The sequence below is a fragment of the Gouania willdenowi genome, chromosome 15 (assembly GCF_900634775.1).
Source record: "Gouania willdenowi chromosome 15, fGouWil2.1, whole genome shotgun sequence".
NCBI classification, from domain to species: Eukaryota; Metazoa; Chordata; class Actinopteri; order Blenniiformes; family Gobiesocidae; genus Gouania; species Gouania willdenowi.
In genome coordinates this window covers 10419733-10439935 of record NC_041058.1, presented here as the reverse complement: position 1 = coordinate 10439935, position 20203 = coordinate 10419733, and the positions used below count along the sequence as shown (strand labels likewise).

At 38.2% G+C, this 20203-nt stretch overlaps 1 protein-coding gene across 1 annotated transcript; it reads left to right on the top strand.

Annotated features, from left to right (window-relative positions):
• The first annotated feature begins 12565 nt into the window (after positions 1-12565).
• Positions 12566-18705, top strand: ikzf5 (IKAROS family zinc finger 5). The gene is made up of 4 exons (XM_028469625.1): positions 12566-12927; positions 12991-13147; positions 14088-14261; positions 15773-18705. Exons 2-4 carry the CDS (start codon positions 13015-13017, stop codon positions 16711-16713), a joined length of 1248 nt encoding a protein of 415 aa, XP_028325426.1. The 5' UTR covers positions 12566-12927; positions 12991-13014; the 3' UTR covers positions 16714-18705.
• The last annotated feature ends 1498 nt before the right edge of the window (positions 18706-20203 follow it).

Genomic DNA, 20203 nt, shown 5'->3' with positions numbered 1-20203 from the left:
CAGTGAAAGCAGAACAAAAAAACATCAGCTAAGAGACAATTACACACAACAGGAACATCAGTATCTGCTCAGAGAAGAAGAAAATGGCATTTCAACCTGAGATAAATGCATCTCTTCTCACTGAACCTCTTCTTTAGTCAGAGAGAATACGGCAAAGAGCTCCTGATTTCAAACAGCGCCCCCTAACATGACAGTGACAGACGGTAATTGGGGTTTCTTTGCTCTCTTGAGTTGCGAGGTGGTAAAAAAAAAAAGGACCTATTACTGTCAGATGATTATTATGGATGCTCTGTCTGCAGCTGTCAAGATCTACCAGTAGGTTGGTATTTTAACACCCAGAGTGGAAATAACGATGACATGTTTGTAAATGTTTTTGTAGGCTATATGTTGAGTACGTTACAAAGATCCTCATTAGATTAAGATACACTACTATGAGCATCCTGATGGTTCTCCTACTAAACACTCATTAACAATTTGTTGGATTTTTAGGCCAGGCTACCGGACTCAAAGCACCACTCACTTTGTTCTTGTTGTTCTTCTTCTTTTTTTGTTCTTGTTGTGTACACTAGTTAAAATCACTACTCCTCTGTTATTTGTGAACGGAAATTTGGTAGGTATAATCTATGGATGTGTACGCATTGATGCTCTGGGCCCGATTTTTGATTTGGGGCCCCAAACGAAAAGAAAAAAATCAAAGTGGATTTCTCATTTATTTGGTTGGTGGTATCGAATCATTGACACATACCAATATACAAATGAGGCCCATGACCTTGTACGTGTCACATTTTTCAAATTACTACTCCTCCGTTAGTTCTCGTTAGATCGGAATGCAGTTTGGTATGAATGAATCTGATGAGCACTTTTTTCTAAATGGTTCCCGGTGGCCCACCCCCCTATTCCCGGTAATTTCCAAATGTATGGGAACATAATCGTGTGATATATTGTTTCAAAGGTAATTCAACGTAGATTACGATTATGCATCACACAATTTGATTACGTGCCCGAGGGGCCCACCCCCTTTTAATAAAGTTGTTTTCTCATTTATTTATGAGTCAAATATTGCGACAGTTGGTGGTACCAAATCATTGACACATACCAATATATGAATGGGGCTCGTTACTCCGTATGTGCCACGGGGGCGGCATGGGGCCCTGGGGGCCGCATTTTTCAAATGACTACTCCTCCGTTAATGCTCGTTAAATCAGGCTGTAATTTGACATGGACTTTCTATGAGGGGATGTCAAGAACCTCTCTGAGACCTTTTTTACTCGGTAGAACCAAGTCATTAGACTGAATTCTCTGGAATGTGGTACGTGCTATTTGGCGGGAGACGTTCCGTGGGCACAGCCGTAGTTCATCCTAACTTGTTTCTTAAGAATATTATATTTTGATAGCGCTTTGAGATGACTATTGTTGTAATTTGTGCTATATAAACAAAATTTTATTTAGTTGAATTGAATGAACAGAAACAAAAGCCTTAAACTATGAATAATTATTTTAATTATTCATCGTCAAAATTTGACTAAATCCCAATCTAAAAGTTTTAATGGAATCTTCCATGGCTCATGCTCTGTCTGTGGTTAAAAATGTGTCAAAATCATGCAAATCTGAAACTGCCTGCAACATGTTCAATGAGTTTTGACTGTATTTCTGTCAGAGGATGTGAGTATCTTTTATTTGACCTCCATCTTTCTCATCATCCTAATAATGAGCTAGTTTAATTTAGTTCCTAAAGTTTTCTGAACTTAACCTACCTTTAGGTTAGATATAAGATTAAAAGGTACAAAAAAATGCACCTCATATGCTTATGCCTGTTAACTAATTCAGAATCACCTGAGACTCACCGTTATTTTCTTTCTCATTAATAACAAAAAATAGGAACCAGCAACAGTGAGTTATAAATATATCTCCTTTAGTATATTAAACATTTGCATCAAAGCCTTGACGACACAGCACACAGTGCTCCTGGGCATCAAAGAAATTTAACCATTTAATAGCAATAAGTTTGACTAAAAGGGGACACACACACACACACACACACACACACACACACCCTACTTGCAGGTTACACTATATTTTTTGCCCTGTCCCTTTTTTTTCTTTAAGTCTCAGCTACAATATTTGATTCATATTTTTTGTTCACTTTTCCAATAAAACCCTTTATTTCTATCCATGTTTGCTCCCTTTTTCCACCCATAGTGTTTTCAGTGGCAGACTAGTTTAAATCAAAATGAAACATTGATTATTTGTAAAAACATAAGTGCAAATCGCAGCAGCATTACACTGGGACAGATGAGTGCGTGCCTCCCTTTGCACAGGCTGAAAATGGGCTGCGGTTATTGACCAATTGATTCGATCTCAAAGGAGGGGCATTCGTTCTCTCTCCAAGACTTTGAGCGTAACACCACCAATCACTCCACCATAGCTCGCCCCCAACTTCCACCTCCCTTAATACCCAACCGTGTCTTCAATCTCCACTCCAGTGGCTCCAAGTATGCAACTTTTCCTTCAGCACTGTTATGTATTTGGCTTTCTATTTTACTTTAATAGGGGAGGAATTGGCAACATATTCTTTTACAGCCCCTTGGCACCATTAGAAAGCCTGCTGTCATTGGGGTTATTTATGAAAAACTATTTCATGCTTACTTACATTTGCTCCTTATTTTTCCCCCGTGTGACCTGCAGCAGATTTAGCCCCATTTTGAAAGCCTTAAAGCCAATTCTTTATGTCTGCGGGTCAGCCTCCTCGATTTAGTCGAGATTGAAATACCAGTGTGCAGTGGGGAAAACATGGCAAGAGGAAACCAATAGTATTTTATTGTGTTTTGGGTGGAGTAAATAGAAACGGAAGAAGGAGATAAAGGGGTGAGAGTTGGAGAGAATGAGGGTGTGGATATATGATCGGAGACACCTGCAGAAATAAGGGCGAGTGCAAACCTGGCAACAGAAAGTAAAAAAAAAAAAAATGACTGACACAAAAACATGGATTTGCTCCTGTAAAGATAACAGAGACTGGAAAAGACCTGAGTCAGCAAACCAAGCCTTGAAAGTATAAACAGAAGAGACATAAAAAAAAGAAATCGATCCTAAATCTGCAAGATTTTATGTTTCATCCCAAAACATGTCAAATATCTGTCTTTGCTCAGTGTTTTACAATGACTACAATAATGCCCGGTTATGTTCGTATAAGTTTCCTCTGTTGTTCCATGTCCGCACACACACAAACACACACACAAACGTGTGCCAAGACACTTCTGATACGGGTTTGGCCTCAGCATTATACAGTGACCCTAATTAAGTGTGGCGTGGCCGTGCAGGTTTGTCACTGTCACAGGTAAATGATGTAATTAATGAGAGTGCAGTGGATTGGGTGGGAGCTGTGTGAGTTGGCTTTTAAACACTTCTCCAGCCGACTGCGTTTGGGGAGGCCCAGCTGGACACGGCCAGCAGATCGATGTGAGGTCAGAGGTCAGGCGACCCTCCCATTACGGCCGTGGTAGCTCCCATCATCGCCTGGCTAACGATGCCTGCAGGAGAAGTCGCTCTGCTCCAACTAAAGGCAGAGTTTCACACTGATGGAGTTGAGGCTTGAGATAAAATTCTTGCCTTCTTGCATTTGTAATAGTGCACACACTAGTGAGTAAATGAACATTCAAACAACACTGACATTATTCAGGAATGCTGTTTTCATGTTATTTAAATAATGGGACTAGTTTATCAGATATTCCTATACCAAAAAAGAAATGGTTTTGAGTGTATACTTCCAGGTAACAGCTCCGTTCTAAGCATTACAGAATAGAATAATCAATAATCCTTCTTCGATTATGTTATCTGAGTTAATTCTGCCAAGAAAACACATACGTACCATCATTTTTTAAATTATTTTCTAAAAAGTTCAGTGTTGTGTGTTTTTAGTATATACTGTAGAAAGGACAGATTAATTGCATATACATACAGCAATATTTAACAAAGGGTAAGTGACTGGTCAAATTAAAGCATGCAAGATTGAGACAGACTGTTAAGTAATTAAGTCTGTCCGGGTCCCTCTGTTCTGAGTCGTTCCAACACAAGTATGAATAGCAGAAAAGTAGAGTTAAATACACCCCATCCAACCCATACCCACCCACCCCACCGCAACTGCCAGGCCTCCTGGAATGGACGCAAAAAATAAAAAAATTAACAAAAGAAATGATCCAAAAAAAAAACCTGGTTATTAGATCCTGGGTGGGGAATAATTTTTGATTATTGGTTAGAAAACCAAGCTATTTGTTTAAAATTACCTGTCACTGTAAAATAAGAGTGGATAAAAAGATATTGAAGGTGCGCTAACTTATAGATCAGAGCTAAAAACTCCAACAAGAAATAATGGAACAATCTTCACAAGCCAACCAACTCTATTATGTGGATGTTTTAGATGTTATCACGTCATGTAGCTTGTGCTTGTGCTCACACAGCAAATGTTCACTGTGCACTTTAAATTTACAATATTTTCCACTAATAAATTTGCTTTACATACTTTTTTCATTCATATTTTAAAATTTCTAATCACTGAAATGCACCATGTGTTGCAAAATTACATCAAAAATGTATTTTTATATAAAGTGTAAAAGCTTCAATAATCATTAACCGTCCCTCTGATTAGGACGGTTCACGTTGGACCACTTCACTCTTAACCACACTTTAGCTGATCTTTACCAAGTGTCCCTCACATTTAGATGCTTTCAGGGCTTTTGGCTTAAAAAAAACTATCCTGTGGGTGCGATAAAGGAGGCTTTGACCAGTTTTGTTCATGATGCTAATTAAATATTAATAATCCAGTAAGGGTGCATGGGAAATCGTTTCTGGCCAGATTGCGTTTGATCAATATCCTCAAAGGGCAGAAGCCTCGTTAATCTAAAACTTCCCTCTCAGTAGTGTGACCGTCCAACTGAGTGTTTTGTCTCCTCACACCCAATAGACCAGTTTAGATCAAGGGGTACGGCCGCCAGTTTGGCCAGTAATATTGATGTTGACATTATTAGATGTTTTTTTTTTTTTAATTTCTTATACTTTGTCAAGGTTTTATTTATTCAAACAACTTTTTACTTTGATCTCCTGACATGTTTCGACTGTCAACTGCCAGTCTTCCTCAGAGGTGTCTGCTGATTGCTTTGATTTGTCCTTGACTTCCGCGTAGTAATTTCAGCTAGGTTGATTTCTTCTATTTAAATGATTTGTTAAGGTTACATTTATTCAGACTTTTTTCAGTTTTTCGGGAAATGTACTTTGATCTCCTGACATGTTTCAACTGTCATTCTTCTTCAGAAGCATCTTCTAATCGCTTTGATGTGTCCTTGACCTCCGTGTAGTAATTCCAGCAAAATTCATTTTGAATAATTTGTTACGGTTTTATTCATTCTGAAAAGTTTCTTCAGGAAATGTACTTTGATCTCCTGACATGTTTTGACTCTCAACTGTCAGTCTTCCTCAGAGGTGTCTCCTGATCGCTGTGATGCATCCTTGACTTCCACGTAGTAATTCTAGCAAGTTTGTTTGTTTGTTTTCTTTTTTTAATAATTTGTTAAGGTTTCATTTATTCATATGTGATCTCCTGACATGTTTCGACTGTCAACTGTCAGTCTTCCTCAGCTGGAATTACAATATCGGATCAGATTTCTCAGAAGAAAATAGTGCCTTGTTTAAGATTGAGAACATAAGTTGTTAGAATAAATTGCCAAAGATAATATGTGAATGGAAAACAATAGAATAATCCACTTGAGGCTAAACCTGGGCTCAGTGTGACATGTGCGGTGCGTATGTGCAGGGCCGTTGAGCCGTATCCGTATCCATGTGCTGGTTGGTAGATGCTCTATATAATCTTCCTCTGGACAGGCTTATCCATTACCAGCCTTCTTGGAGCACAGGTGAAATGCTCGTATTAGGGCAACTGTGCATTCACAGGCATGATTCAGGACAATGAGCTATGGCCAGAAAGTGACAAGTGGGAAAAATGCCCCCACTTTTCAGACTGTACAAATTATGTTTGGCTACTATAACTCACAACTGGACACTTCATTTCAAGTTGGGTGCTGGCTGACCAGTCATAAGCTATTATACCATCTTCTTTATTTGTGGCACGTGGTTTGGCCGGAGAGGCAATCAAATAAATACAGGTGAAACGCCACTTCAGTCAAAAATATTGGTCAATTCTTTATCCGTCTTGACTGGGTCCGGATGGCAACCTGCGTCTGATGGTATAAACCTTTTAGAGTGAGACAGGCGGCATCCATCAGGTCCAACAACAGCATGAGTTAGTGCTGGTTACATATGCAAGTGACCAAAAGTGACCATTGCTGCCAATCCCTCGCAGCCATTCTTGCAGCATAGTAGTCAAATGAATTGATTACCAATTTCTCACGGGGGAATTGCTGGCTTCGAGGAATGATCAGTCACCGATAAAGAAGAAATGGCTCTGAATACATTTCAGGGATGACAATCTTTAAGGAGTAATAGTATAATTTGTCACTTGTGACAGTCTATTTGATTGTTCACAATATTTCAGAGCTGGTGGTGGGATATTGGACAGAAATACCCCAGGTTGTGTGTGTCTGTGTGTGCAGTGGTGAGTGCTGCTTTAATACGGTAATAAGGCAGTCAGGAGAACACACTTTGACTTCCAATGGTGACAGCGGCTTTATCGCCCAATGCCTCATAAAGTCCCATTATGTCTGTTCACCACTATTATCAAATGGGTGTTATGTGCGTCCTGTCGTGTGTTGTGTGTGCGTGAAAGAGAGAGAATGTGTGTGTGCATGCGCGTGTTGACATAGGTGCACAAAAAGATCGGCATGAATAGTGAGTCGATCCCGTCTGAACGCAGGTTTACAACCATTTGGAGGAAAATATCCTCCCTCGCAGAAGCAAAACATTTGTCTTTGTGTTTTCGCCCCTCGTCTTAAAGCTCAGGCAGCAATGGTCAAACTTAGGTCAATAAAATGTCAAAATGCCTGTCTATCCATTGAGTTGCCGCATCTATCAAAAGATGGAAGTTTGTCCTTTTCGGAGGGAATGATAGAATCCAACCAGGATAGGAGCTTTCTGTGAGGCCTGCAGGAAATTAATCTGGAAAATGGGATTTTTTTTGTGCCTATATCACATCTAATCTGTCCTTTGTCCACATGTAGCCAGCTCCAAGTCTCACCAATCAAGAGCAACATGCTGGTTTTATGAAAAGCCACTTGTTCCCTGCATAATTGGAAGGGGGGTGGGGGGCGGGCTCAGAGCTCAGTTAAATGGGGAGGTGGAGGTGGAAGGAGGGGCAGTCTTGTTTGCCCATGTAAAGTGTGATCCAGATAATAGCAATCTCATCAAAGGCAGCAATTACATTCATTACAATAGTGCAAGGCGCGCCTGCAAGGAAATTAAGTGGCGAGAGGAAAGAAAAGCTTAATATATACCTCCTTTATCCTCCGCCCCCATCCCTCAGTTCTTTCACAAATGCTCCACGTGCAGCAGGGAGACCTCAAGAAAGAAACCGTCTGAGCTGAAGAATAAATCTCGTCCAAGTCCTCCTTCACCTTTCTGCCTACGAGAGGCTCCTGTCTCACGTTACTATGGCTGCACTTGTCTGGGATTAAAAAGCTTTTCCAGAAGGGTGATCTCTAATGCAGCTTTTACACAAGAAGCCCAACAAATGACACCAAGCCTCAAAAAACAGCTTGAGACCTTCTCTAAATTAAATTCTAATTTCTTTCAGTGGAGGAAGAGCCAATTAATTGTCCTGTGTGGCGTTAAACCACAAACAGCCTGTAAATCAAGCGGTTAAGAGCAGAAGGAAACCTTTTCATTCAGGTCTTTTAAATGGGAATCAGAGTAAGTGGATAACACTGCGACCTTCTCAAAGGCAGGTGTTGTCCTGCAGCCTGTTCTTTCTGTGTACTCAGACTCACTTCTCTGCTTTAGACGAGTCTTAGAAAGGTTTGAGTTCAAATCAGATCTTTAGAAAGTTTTGTGCAAAAAGGCAACATCTTTGATACTCGCTGCCAGTGCAGTAGCAATACACCATGGACAAAATGCCTGTCTATCACAGTTTTAGACAATAATAACTGGCAGTAATGCTTTAATACAATATTTTTAGAAAGAAAAAAGTTGGGTAAAAAAACATGCTTAAATTTGACTCTAACTCTGGACATACTAACTCACCCGTCAACTCGTACCCTTGACAATACATCTTGTGACTTTTATAATATCACAGAGACTTGTATTTTACAACACAGTAATCCCAGTCAACCTCCTACTGGTTTTTGGATGATGGAAGGAAATAGGAGTACCTGGAGGTAACTCATGCAAGCATAGGGAGAACATGCAAACTCCACACAGAATCCAGGGCCTGCTGTGTAAGGCTGACGTGCTAACTACGCACCACCATGCTTCCTCACTCAAATTAACCCAATGGTTCCCTGCCTTTTACTTGTCGTGACCCCATTTTTACATTCCATATTTTTTTCTTCTAGTTATTGTTATACTGTGTTACAAATAGAGTAGCAAGAATTATTGCATTAAGTGAAAAGATGTGCCAGCTCAGATATTCTTATACTGAATTAGAATAGAATACAGTTGTTTGACATTGTTTGTGGTGTTTTAATTTGAAAAAAGATTACCCATTTTAAAATACACTTCTGATCAGTATTTTTTTATTATGACTAGACATTTCAAGCGACCCCATTTTATTTCCAGGTGACCCCACATTGGGTCACAACCCCAATGTTGAAGAACCTTAATTAACCTAACATGTGTTTTTGGACTGAAAACTGAGGACAGAAAAAAAAACTCTTAAAATCACTGCATTTCTAAACAACAGATAAAAACACCCCAAGATAAAAAAAATAAAATAACTGTAAAAACAAATATAATAATAATAATAATAATAATAATTCTGTCTAATATCTGCACTTTTTTGTATTTCCAACTGAATTAATTGAATAGTTAATTTTTTTATTTGCCAAATTGAAAAATATAAATCAGCTTGTGACTCATTTGGGGACCAGCAGATGTAGAGGATGGTGAATCAATTGGCTTATACTGCACATTACTGTAAGCTTATCTTCAGAGGATTTTTCAGCCCATTGCTCCCAGTAAGGTGTAGCATGGCGTCAGGATCATTACATGCTGCCCTTTGCCAGCTTAATGCATTATGAGGTGAGCATCATTAATACCAAATGAAGTTCCACCACACTTTTCTCTTGAGTTCCTTTTGTCTTTTCTCTTCAAATTTAAATAAATAAATAAAAATCATCTCTATGATGCCCTATAGATTCAGTCATAACCAACTAACAGTGATTATTAGATGATCTACAGGAGAATCATGAGAACAAATCTACTCCAACAAATGATGGCCCATGTGCTTTGTCTTCTCCTGCAAATCATTGTGGCTTCTTGTGAATTATTTAAAGGGATCAGGCGCCCGTGGAAACCTGAGCATAATTAAATTGCAATAAAATAACATTAGTGTGGACAGGTTGTTAGAGGCGGCGTAATTGGCAGCTCCAATGGGTCACGGTTCAATTGATTAGGTCAACTGTGACGTCACACATCTTGCATGCTTTTGCTTGTACAAAACAACAGGACTTCAACTGAGATTTCATGCACAGGAATTTTACCCACAATTTTCATGCACAAAAAGAAATCTATGTAACCCTGAATTTTAATTATGACACTCAAAATATTGCCTCCCGTTTGCATAGTTTTATATTGAAATGGGAGACCCGTGCGTGAAAAAAAAAAAAGAAAAACCTCGGTGGAAGCCTCCATATCAACACTGAGACATGAGCGCCATCTACCGCCTAAATTATAAAAGTGTTAGAATGCTGCAATGGAGCTCAGTTTGTCTCCTTTTATTTTTATTTAGTTTATATTAAAATTATACTGAGTGGATACAGATAGTCACAGCTCAATAGTTTATTCTTAGTTGAAGAATAAAGTTAAAATAAACGCGTAAGTCAAGGAAACTTCAAAGGCAGAGGTAGAAGGAGAGGCTTTGCCCATGTAAAATGTGATCCTGATAATAGCAATCTTATCAAAGGCAGCATTTACATTCATTACAAATACAAATACTCATATTACTGTGATTGAGTTTCTTTTATGGGTACTTGTACTTTTTTTGAGTACATTTCTAAATCAGTAATTTTGCTTGCACATTTTAGAAGAAGTAAAGTAATTTGTTATATTTCTACACCCAACCGTTAATGAGTAAATTATCATTTTTTGTGATTTTTTTTCTTTTCCGTTTCATGGCACATTGAACATAATCCATTTGTTTATAGTCATGCCATTTCATTCTGATCAACGCCCAGCTACTTTCCTAGGTTCACGTTATGGTTTCTACTTATTGTGTTGTTACCCACATGGCGCATTTGGCATGGCACTGTTTTACAGTTCATAATTTTAGCTTTACTTAGAAACTGAGGATTATTTTATTATTATTATTATTATTATTATTATTGAATTCATTGGTATTATTTTATCTAAAAAAGAATTGCACATTTTGACAAACGTTTTATTGCATACAAATGCCACTGTGGGAAATATATTGAGTTCCAATTGTGCAAGATTTTGTCTCTTCCTTTTTAAGTTTATACATGAGATGTTTACTGTATGCAAGGGAACCATGGCAAGATTTATTACCAAAAATAAAAATAGGGGGTAAAAGTAACTAGTAACTTTCATTATGAGTACTATTTATTTGTGCTATTTTTTTTACTTGTACTGAAGTATTTAATGTATGACATACTTGTACTTGAGTACAATTTCAATCACCTCTGTTAAAAGGAAATATCAAAGAGAACAGCAGATCAAAGTGGATTTCCTATGTAACAGTTGTCTGAATAAATTAAACCTTAACATACTAGTTACAAGGGAGTTTACTAAGTAGCCCATCAGTAGTGAGAGTCAAAGTGAAGAAATGAATGTGTAGGAGGTTTACATTACTGCTTTTCCACCAGTGCAGTGACAGCAGGCAGTTGTAATAGGGTAAAAAAAAAAAAAAAAACATATAGCATTTCCACCGCACTCAGACATTCATCATTTCCTCCTCAGTGGTTTTCCTCCAACTTTGACACAAATAGGGCAATGTGATCTCCACCAAGCAGTTACTGGTGAATTATTGATCGTGATGAAACATGAATGAGTCGATAGCTTTTCAAACTACTGTAATTGTTGAGCTTCATTTGCCACTTGAGCATTGTAAGTGTGCAGTAGATTCAAAATGTGTGTCACACAAAAAATCTGCTCATTACATTAACGCTGGTGGGAAGAGTCTTACAGGGTCATCATGAATCTCTTTAATATTACACTGAAGGTTTTTTTTATATTTTTATTTTTAATCACCCTGATGGAAATAAAGATTTAATTTATGAAGCAACGCCATCATAAATGAGCTTTATAAATGGGTTTAGAATAGCAATGTTTGTGCCATGAAAGCAAAGCCAAATATAAGCAAATTGGTTTGTTGTAAAGTTGTAAATCTTTTAAGTATTTGTGCATACATTCATGTATACAGTAGAGATGAGGATCATTGCTGTTGGTTTAATGATGTATCGATGTACTGGGTCATGGTGGAGTGGGTCTTCTACTGATCCAGAGGTCAAATGCCTTCCATGGCAGCTTTAAAGTATTTTATGTGTAACATATGTGGTAGATGATGTGTAAACCGGTATGAGGCTGACAATGTTTATTTTCTTAAATATGCTGAAAACCTTTGGTAGGAAATAGGTTAAATGTATTTACACTAATTTTTTGATTTTACCCATTTTTTTATTGATAGTTTTCCTTATCAAAATACAAAAGTAATTTATCAGACTAAAAACATGAAAGTAGTAGAACACAAAAACATATTTCTTATTTTCAAAAGAGAATTAAAAAAAAGTAAAGCAAAAATCATGGCTAATAACTTACTAATATATTGCCTTAATGGTCACATCTATTAATTTAATCTAAATAAAGTTAGATTTCTAGAAATTTCTGGAAAAAAAAATAATAAATTCCTGCATTCTTGCACTATTTAATTACATCCATCCACATTGACAATTCCAAAGGATATTCAAAGATAATACAGGTGTGCACATGTTCTCTAAGAATATTTTTCTTTTGAAGTTTAGTATTTCCTGCCCGCATTGAGTCAAGTTGTTGACAATTTTAGGATTCCTAAGAACCCTAAAGAAGGGAAAATAAAATTAACAATATTTTAATACGTAAAGAGTTCATTAGATTAGATTAGATTAGATTAGATTAGATAGACTTTATTATTCCCTTGGGAAGGCTCCCTCAGAGAAATTCAATTTCCAGCAACATTACAGAAAGAAAACAAAAGCATGAAACAGGGTTGAAATAATATATAAATACTGAATATAGACACTATACGGAAAAAAAAAAAAAACAGAATATACAGAAAGAAAGATTATTATTATTATTATTATTATTATTATTATTATTATTATTATTATTATTATTATTATTATTACACTACGCAGAAACAGTCTTGTTGCTAGGAACCTTTGTGTTCCGGGGTGGGACCGTTTTTCCGGGTGCACAGTGAACTCTGACCCTAGGATCGCTTCATTGTTTTGAGTCAGCATCCTGCTGTTTGTTGTGTTAGTTTAAAGCTCCTATAGATTAAATACAGTCCATAGTTTACTACATAATGACTGGGTCGTCGTTAATCCTCGGTGACTGTAGAGTATCGACCGTAGCTAACATTAGCATTGTGCGTAGCTTTGGTAACGGCATGACGACGGTCGTGATGGTGGTGATGATGAGGAGTGCGTAGCAGCTACAGGTCAGACGTATGTTCAGGGTCTAGAATAATAACATAAATAATCGGAGTTAAAGGATTTTTGCGTGACGGAAACACTAAACCAGGAGGATTATATCAACCCAGCTGTTTATTGATAGGTAAGTATATGTGTACGTGTGTTTTCGTGCCTGTGGATCCCAGTAAAAGTTGCTGTGTTTCAGTGCATCAACATCGCCTTCCTTTCGATGTGTGAGGAAAAGCCCGACACGCTGGACTTTGTGAAGGACTTCCAGGAGTATCTGAGCCAACAAACCCAGCATGTCAACATGATCTCAGGCTCCGTTAGTGGAGTGAAGGAGGCGGACGAGCTGCCTGCAGGTAAAGCACGAAAACACATGGATTGTTGTGTAAATTACCAAATAATCCAGTTGTATTTATGTCACATTCACCAATTGAATGAAACTCGACTATGTTTTTAGGGGCTTGCATTCTTCCATTGTTTATATCACATGAATGCAGTCATTTTTAAAGGCAAATTGTGGAAAGAACTCTCAGTATTTCCACAAATCTTGCAATTTCTGACAAACAATTCCACAAATGTTACGTTTTCAAAAACATACACTTTTCATGTGAATTATTTATTGGCATTAACCAGAAAATTGGAGTAAATTAAAACACCATTATCTTATTCATTCAAACTAATACAATAAAAAAGGAAACAGCATTTTTAACGAAAGTTGCAAAATTCCTGGAATTTTCCAAGTTGGAAATTTGCCATGGGAAATAATGGGAAATTTTCAAAATTGAAAGTTGACTCTTCACAGAAATATTAAATATAGTTGGGAAAATATATTTTATCGTCATCTAAAGTTTTTTTTATTTTTTTATTTTTTTATGAAAAGTTTCTTCCAATTTCTGGTTAATTCCAATAAATAATTTTTGTGAAAAGTTTGTTTTGGAATATTCTGACAATTCAAAATTGCAACCCTACTCCCCAGCTTCATTTACATTTCACTTAACCATACATTGACACAATTAATTAATTTAAAAAAAACAAAACAAGTTAGTACCTCAATTAATTACTTAATAAATTCTGTAAGATTGAGGCAGGGAAGTTCCTCAAACTGTGATTGTACAGTAGTTTTGGTTTTAAATTCATTCATGTTTCCAGGATGGTTGATGCTATTGAAGACCAGCTTATATAGCTTTCATATTAGCGTTTGTATCATGTATTTTTATTTTTATCTTATTTTTCACTCATAACATTTGAGCTGTTGTTCTGTGTTTGTGTTTTGAATGGTGGCCTCGCTGCACACAGACTGCAGTCAGAATGGAGTGGCTCACCCCTCAGTGGACATGTCACCAGAGGACAGCTCTGGGATTCTGGTTGATGGCTTTGAGAGGACGTACGACGGAAAGCTGAAATGTCGCTATTGCAACTACGCCACCAGAGGCACCGCGAGACTCATCGAGCACATTAGAATTCACACTGGTAAGTGGAAACAGTCACACTTTACTTAAAGTTTTATACATAAGGCTGACATTACACTGTCATTAGCATGAATAAGGTGTCATGAAGGCTGTCTTAAGTGTCGTTAGCTCCAAAGGTATCATAATTTAGCGATGTTATCATTTTTTTGGGTGAGGTGGAGGGATCTAGTGGGGTTAGGGTAAGGTAAAGAATAAACGGTTAGAGGTTAGGGCAGACATGGGCAACTGGCGGCCCTGGGGCCACACGCGGCCCTCAGTCTAATCCAAAATAAATGCACAAATTGACTCTGAAAACCCCCAAAATGACAGAACTATACGCAAAGGAATATCAAAAATACAGTAAATGACTGGGGAAAAAATACAGCAAAAAGGATAATAACGATACACTAAAATGACTAGATTACACAAAAATGACTCATAACACACAAAACAACCAAAATATACAAAATTAGATCAAAAATAAACTAAAAAAAAACCCACAAAACAATAAATAAAATTACATAAAACACACAAAACAGCAACAAAATTACATACTTACTTTTTTATTCATTTAATCTAATGAAAGTTTTTACTATCATTAGATAGCTACTATTAATGATATCACTATTATTACTTATTTATTTTTGTATAAAATATTTACTGTTTTGATCAACTGGTAAATGTATACTGTGTGGGTGTGTATGTGTGTGTGTCTATCTATATTTTGTTGTATTTAATATTTTTGAAATATTGAATTCTTGTATTGTCTGCTCTGCTGTATCTGTCATTTTATGTAAGTTGAGGACCCCCTCGAAAACGAGATGTTTCATCTCAAGGGGCATATCCTCCAATAAATAAATAAATAAATAAATAAAATGACAATAAAAAGGTCTCTTTTTGGACTAGTCTTCTGCCTGCCTGACATTCCTTTCGTCTTTTGTTTTATTATGTGTGTATGTTATATAGGTATAGCATTATTTGATTAATGTAAATAAAAATGTGTGTAAGTGTCTCTGTGGTGTGTATTAATAGTTGACTGAATTTGATGCACAAAAATAATTTGTTGTAATGAGTGACATGTGTGTCTTTGTTTGAACATACTGTATAGAAGGGAAAACTGTTGATTGAAATTGAAGTTGTTATATTGTTATATCCCAGAATAAATAAAATAATAATAAAAAATCACTAACGACAGCAAAAATGACAGAAAAACCCATAAAAATGACAGAAACACACAAAACAACAACAAAAGCACACAAACCCTTTGTTCTGTCCTGTATTAATGTTCAGATTAGTCATTATTTTTAACACTGACCAATCTGATCAGACGATCACATTTTTGGTGCCCCACTGTGGTAAAAGTCGCCCGCCTCTGGGTTAGGCTAACAAAGGTTTATGGTAACGAACAACACTTAATGACACATTATTCAGCTCATTGTCAGCCTTGTGTATAAAACTTCAAGTAAAGTGTTAGCATAAAAATGTTTGCTCCTCATGCTGCAACCTATTTCATGATTTTTCCATGTCAAACAGGAGAGAAACCACACCGCTGCCACCTGTGCCCATTTGCGTCGGCTTACGAGCGCCACCTAGAGGCTCACATGCGATCACACACGGGGGAGAAGCCGTACAAGTGTGAGTTGTGCTCGTTCCGCTGCAGCGATCGCAGCAACCTGTCGCACCATCGCCGCAGACGTCACAAACTCCTGCCAATGAAAGGCGCTCGCTCGCTCGCTCATAAGAAGATGCTGAGCGTTTTACAGAAGAAAGCTAGCTCGTTAGGCTACGGCCGCCGACTCTTCATCAACCTCATCCCTCCTTCTATGGTGGCGCACAAAGCGGACGACGTCAGCGACTTCTCCCACGAGCTGCCTCACATAGCTCAGGAAACGTATGAGAACCAGTGCAGAGCGGTGAAGGACGAGCTCTCGACCAATCAGAATCATCTTCACCACGACATGGTGATGGAGAACCCACTGAACCAGCTGTCCACGCTCGCAGGGCAGCTATCTAGCCTCCCTGCCGAGTCACAGACTCCGCCCCCAGAGTCCATGGTAGATGAGAAGCCTTTCCTGCTCCCGCAGCCTCACCCAGACACGCCGCCCATCGCCATAGCAACCAGCGTGGTTCACGCTTCCTCCTCCCCCGTCCCTCCCGAGCCCCGGGCTCCGCCTCTAAGCAGCGGCAGCCCCGATGGCGGCCCATGCAGCGAGCACAGCGGCCACACCAGTTCCCCCAGTGTGTCCAACAGTCAGCCCAGTACACCAGCACCGGGCCTGTCCGCCCCATTCCAGGAGGCCCCCCTCCCACACCACTGCCAGCACTGTGACATCTACTTCCCCGATAACATCCTCTATACCATCCACATGGGTTGCCATGGTTACGAGATCCCGTTCCAGTGCAACATCTGTGGCCACAAGTGTACCAGCAAGTACGACTTCGCCTGTCACTTTGCTCGTGGGCAACACAAGTAACGCTGGACGATACCATGGACTGATTTGTTTTTATTGATCTTATTGGACTTTTATTTATCTCTGCCTTTATGTAGCCTACTCTAGTTGTAGTTAGAGAAAATATCAACCTTCAGATGGCTTTATTTTGTTGAACTGAAGCCCATTCAGTAAGATCATCAGTGTTTTGACAAGGTTAGGACTTAATTGCGGTGGTGCAGGAAGTCGGGCTCACATTGGGTCATGCCTCGGACGAATAATAACCTCAATTTCCAAATAAACAAGCATGAGTTCAGGTATTAATGGTGGAGGTATGTTTAGTTTATGGCCTTCAGTTGTACTTCAAGGCAGCTCGTTTTCAAGAAACTTTATTCATTCATTCATTCATTCATGTAACTTTTATACCCGGTTATCCTCTTGGAAGCTAACCAAGAAAACAGAAAAACACATTCAGTCCTGAAACTTTAATCACACAAACCATAGTGTTTTACTCAAGACCAGATTCCAACGAGTCCAAGACCATGAAAAACCAGGTTGAACAATTAAAGAGTGTCTCTTTTTAATTTTAAGAATGCAAAAATCTTAAATCTTCACAAATTTGTTCAAACAAATTCTAGGCAAAATAGACTTTTATTTTAAACACCTGAAATTAAGATGTTTATTTGTCAGGTGAATGAGGTCTAAAGTGTTCAGAGGTATTTCTGACTAGAAATAAGCTGGACTGATGTCCCAGTTTTTGCAGGTGTCGACACAAAAAAAGACACTGGAAAAGATTTCCAAGAACAAACGATGAGCTAACGGGAAATGTTTAAATTCAAATTCCAAGTGTTTCGCCTTATTATTGCATTAATGAAGTCAGAGAATAGCAGATCAGTGCTGGCCTCCACTGGTCTTGACTGAAAACCCCAAGTCCAGCTATAGTCGGAGTCCAAGACAAGACCTTGAAAATGTGGTCTAGGGACCAAAACCGGTCTCAAGTGCTACAACACGGACAAACCAAAATGCATTTGTGCACAAATATTAGCAACACTGCCTTACACTTGTGTAAGTTGTCAATAAGCTATTTTGTTTTTGTACTCTGGTTTTCTCTAACAGCTTAAAATGTGAGTTTGGAAAAGCTCATCAGGATGAGTGATTAAACATCATGTTTCTCTCACTTATCAGATGGTTTCTCTTCAGTGTGAGCCCACATGTTAATACAGACCTGATTTGACCACAGACGAACCCTTCTTGCTGTGATATTAACTCAGGCGTGAAACTAATGGCCTTTATCAAACTTTACGCTGTGTGCATTATTCTGCTTTATTTGCAGTGCCTGATCGTTTCTTTCGTCTGTTTCTATAAAGGAACGACTGTTACTCTGGGTGTTTTTTTTTAATGAAATTACTTACATTATAACAGACATAAAGCCTTCGTGGTGAGCAGACGATGTTTACTGGTAAACCCAGCCAAACTTTATTCCTTTGGTTTCTGGTGTATCGGCTAAGCTATCGAGCTCAGTTTATGCTGTTTGTCAAATTCCGCTCTACTGTAAGACGACCCTCATGCTAACATTGATGACATCATGTGTAACTATAATAATTCACTTTGGTATTCTATATACGTATCTGTACTCGGGACAGAACCGCCATGTCTCGTGTTGCGTGTGAGCACTTTTGTAGTTGCTAAAGTTAGCACTTCTACGCTAACGTTCTATGTTTCATTGTGAAGATCCTCCATTGTTACTCTATTGTGTTCTGGATGCTTTGATAGATGTTCAGCGTCAGCGATTGTGTTGCAGCGAAACTGCTACTTTAGGAACTTTTGTCCAGTGTCTTGGATGCTGTTGATTGTTGCCTAGCGACCCGTGGAGGGGATTATAGCTATTGTTAGTAGGACCACCTCCTTGTTTCAATACTGACCAGTAATGGGGACACCCCATGATGACTGCCTTATGGTTTCAGTGTGTTGTAAGTATATAGGGATGACAACTCACTTTATTGTAAAATGGAATTATTAAACAGATTTATAAGTAAAGTGATTTATTTATTTATTTACCTAGTTTTTCTTTTGTTTCATGGCCAAGATCATGATTTATCTGAAAAGCTAAAGGTTTTTTAAAAACACTTTTTGTTACAAACTGTTATGATGACCAAAAAAAATTGTTATCACTTTACTTGAAGTTTTTATACATAAAGGCCGACATTACGATGTCATTATTATGACACGACACCTGTCATTAGCATGAATAAGGTGTCATGAAGGTTGTCATTAAGTGTTCCTGTAAGTGTAAGTGTTCCTTACCCTAACCCTACTAGATCCCTCTACCTAACCCAGAAAATGCCAACATAGCTCCAAAGGTGTCATAATTTAGCGAACGAAACTTACTGTATGTATTTTTAGAAAGAAAAAGTGCACATATTTTGTTTATTGGTAATACGTGAAACACGTTTTTTGTTATATACATTTTCACTACAGGTACTCTTTAGGACGGGTTCTCAACTGGTCTCACCCTGGGACCCACATTTTTTTTCAATTCAACCAACCAAATTTAGTTTCTCAAAAATAGCCGTTGAAAACACAAACATAAATTCATATATTTTCCTGTGCAACATGCATTTCACAGCATGTCTGTCAAAAGAAAAGTTTATTTCAAAATAAGACATGTCCAACATGAGAGAAATTAAGTATTTATTTATTTTTGACCAGCTGTCGACAACCCACCCAATACAGGTCCGTGACCCACTTTTGAGTTCCGACCCACCAGTTGAGAATTGATGCTTTAAGACTTTAGTTCTTCGATTATTAAGTCACAGAAATGAAGACAAAAGTTACAAGTTTTTTGTTCTCTAGCAGTGGCTTGTTATTATATAAGCTTTCAATAATTTTCCTTTTTCAAAAAGCTGAAAAGCAGGACAACATGTCGGTGAAAGCACTACGACTGTTGACTATGAAGACAAAAGCACTGCTGAATGTGAGAACATTGATTTATTATGCTCTGCACTGACAATGGTAGTCATAGCAACTGTTTCCATTGTATCCGCATGAGCTGAAGCAGGAGCAGCTTCCCATGTGTGCTGCCACAGCTGGAAATGAATGCTGTGTAAAACATTAGAATACATCACGTTAGGTTTTAATCCCCAGCATTTTTTTTTCATTTCAGGGCAACCTGTAGTGTACGGACACAAACTGTGTCTGTGATCTGGAGAGAGGATGTTAAGGCTGTTAATTTACTTACAGCCGTAGTCATAGCAACAGTTGCTATAGTGTTCACAAGTGCAGGAGGGAGAGCAGCTTCCCTGTGTGTGTGCTGCAGTCACAATGAGTGCGACACAAACGAGAATCAATAATAAAGGAACAGGACACAAAAAAATGCACCTGTTGATTTGTCGTAGATGGATGATTGACTTCATGAATAAGAGTGTATTTTAAAAAAAAATACGGCTAGACAACAGTCTGTGTGAGGTATTACACCAGGGGTTCTCAACCTTGGGGTCACAAGACACTTGAGGGGGTCGCCAGATGCCTTCAAGAT

What these genes read in the sequence shown, in the direction of transcription:
- ikzf5 (XM_028469625.1), top strand. Translation starts at nt 13,015, where the DNA reads ATGTGTGAGGAAAAGCCCGACACGCTGGACTTTGTGAAGGACTTCCAG. An exon ending in GGCGGACGAGCTGCCTGCAG is followed by an intron (nt 13,148 to 14,087) that starts GTAAAGCACGAA and finishes CGCTGCACACAG; the next exon opens with ACTGCAGTCAGAATGGAGTG. An exon ending in GCACATTAGAATTCACACTG is followed by an intron (nt 14,262 to 15,772) that starts GTAAGTGGAAAC and finishes CATGTCAAACAG; the next exon opens with GAGAGAAACCACACCGCTGC.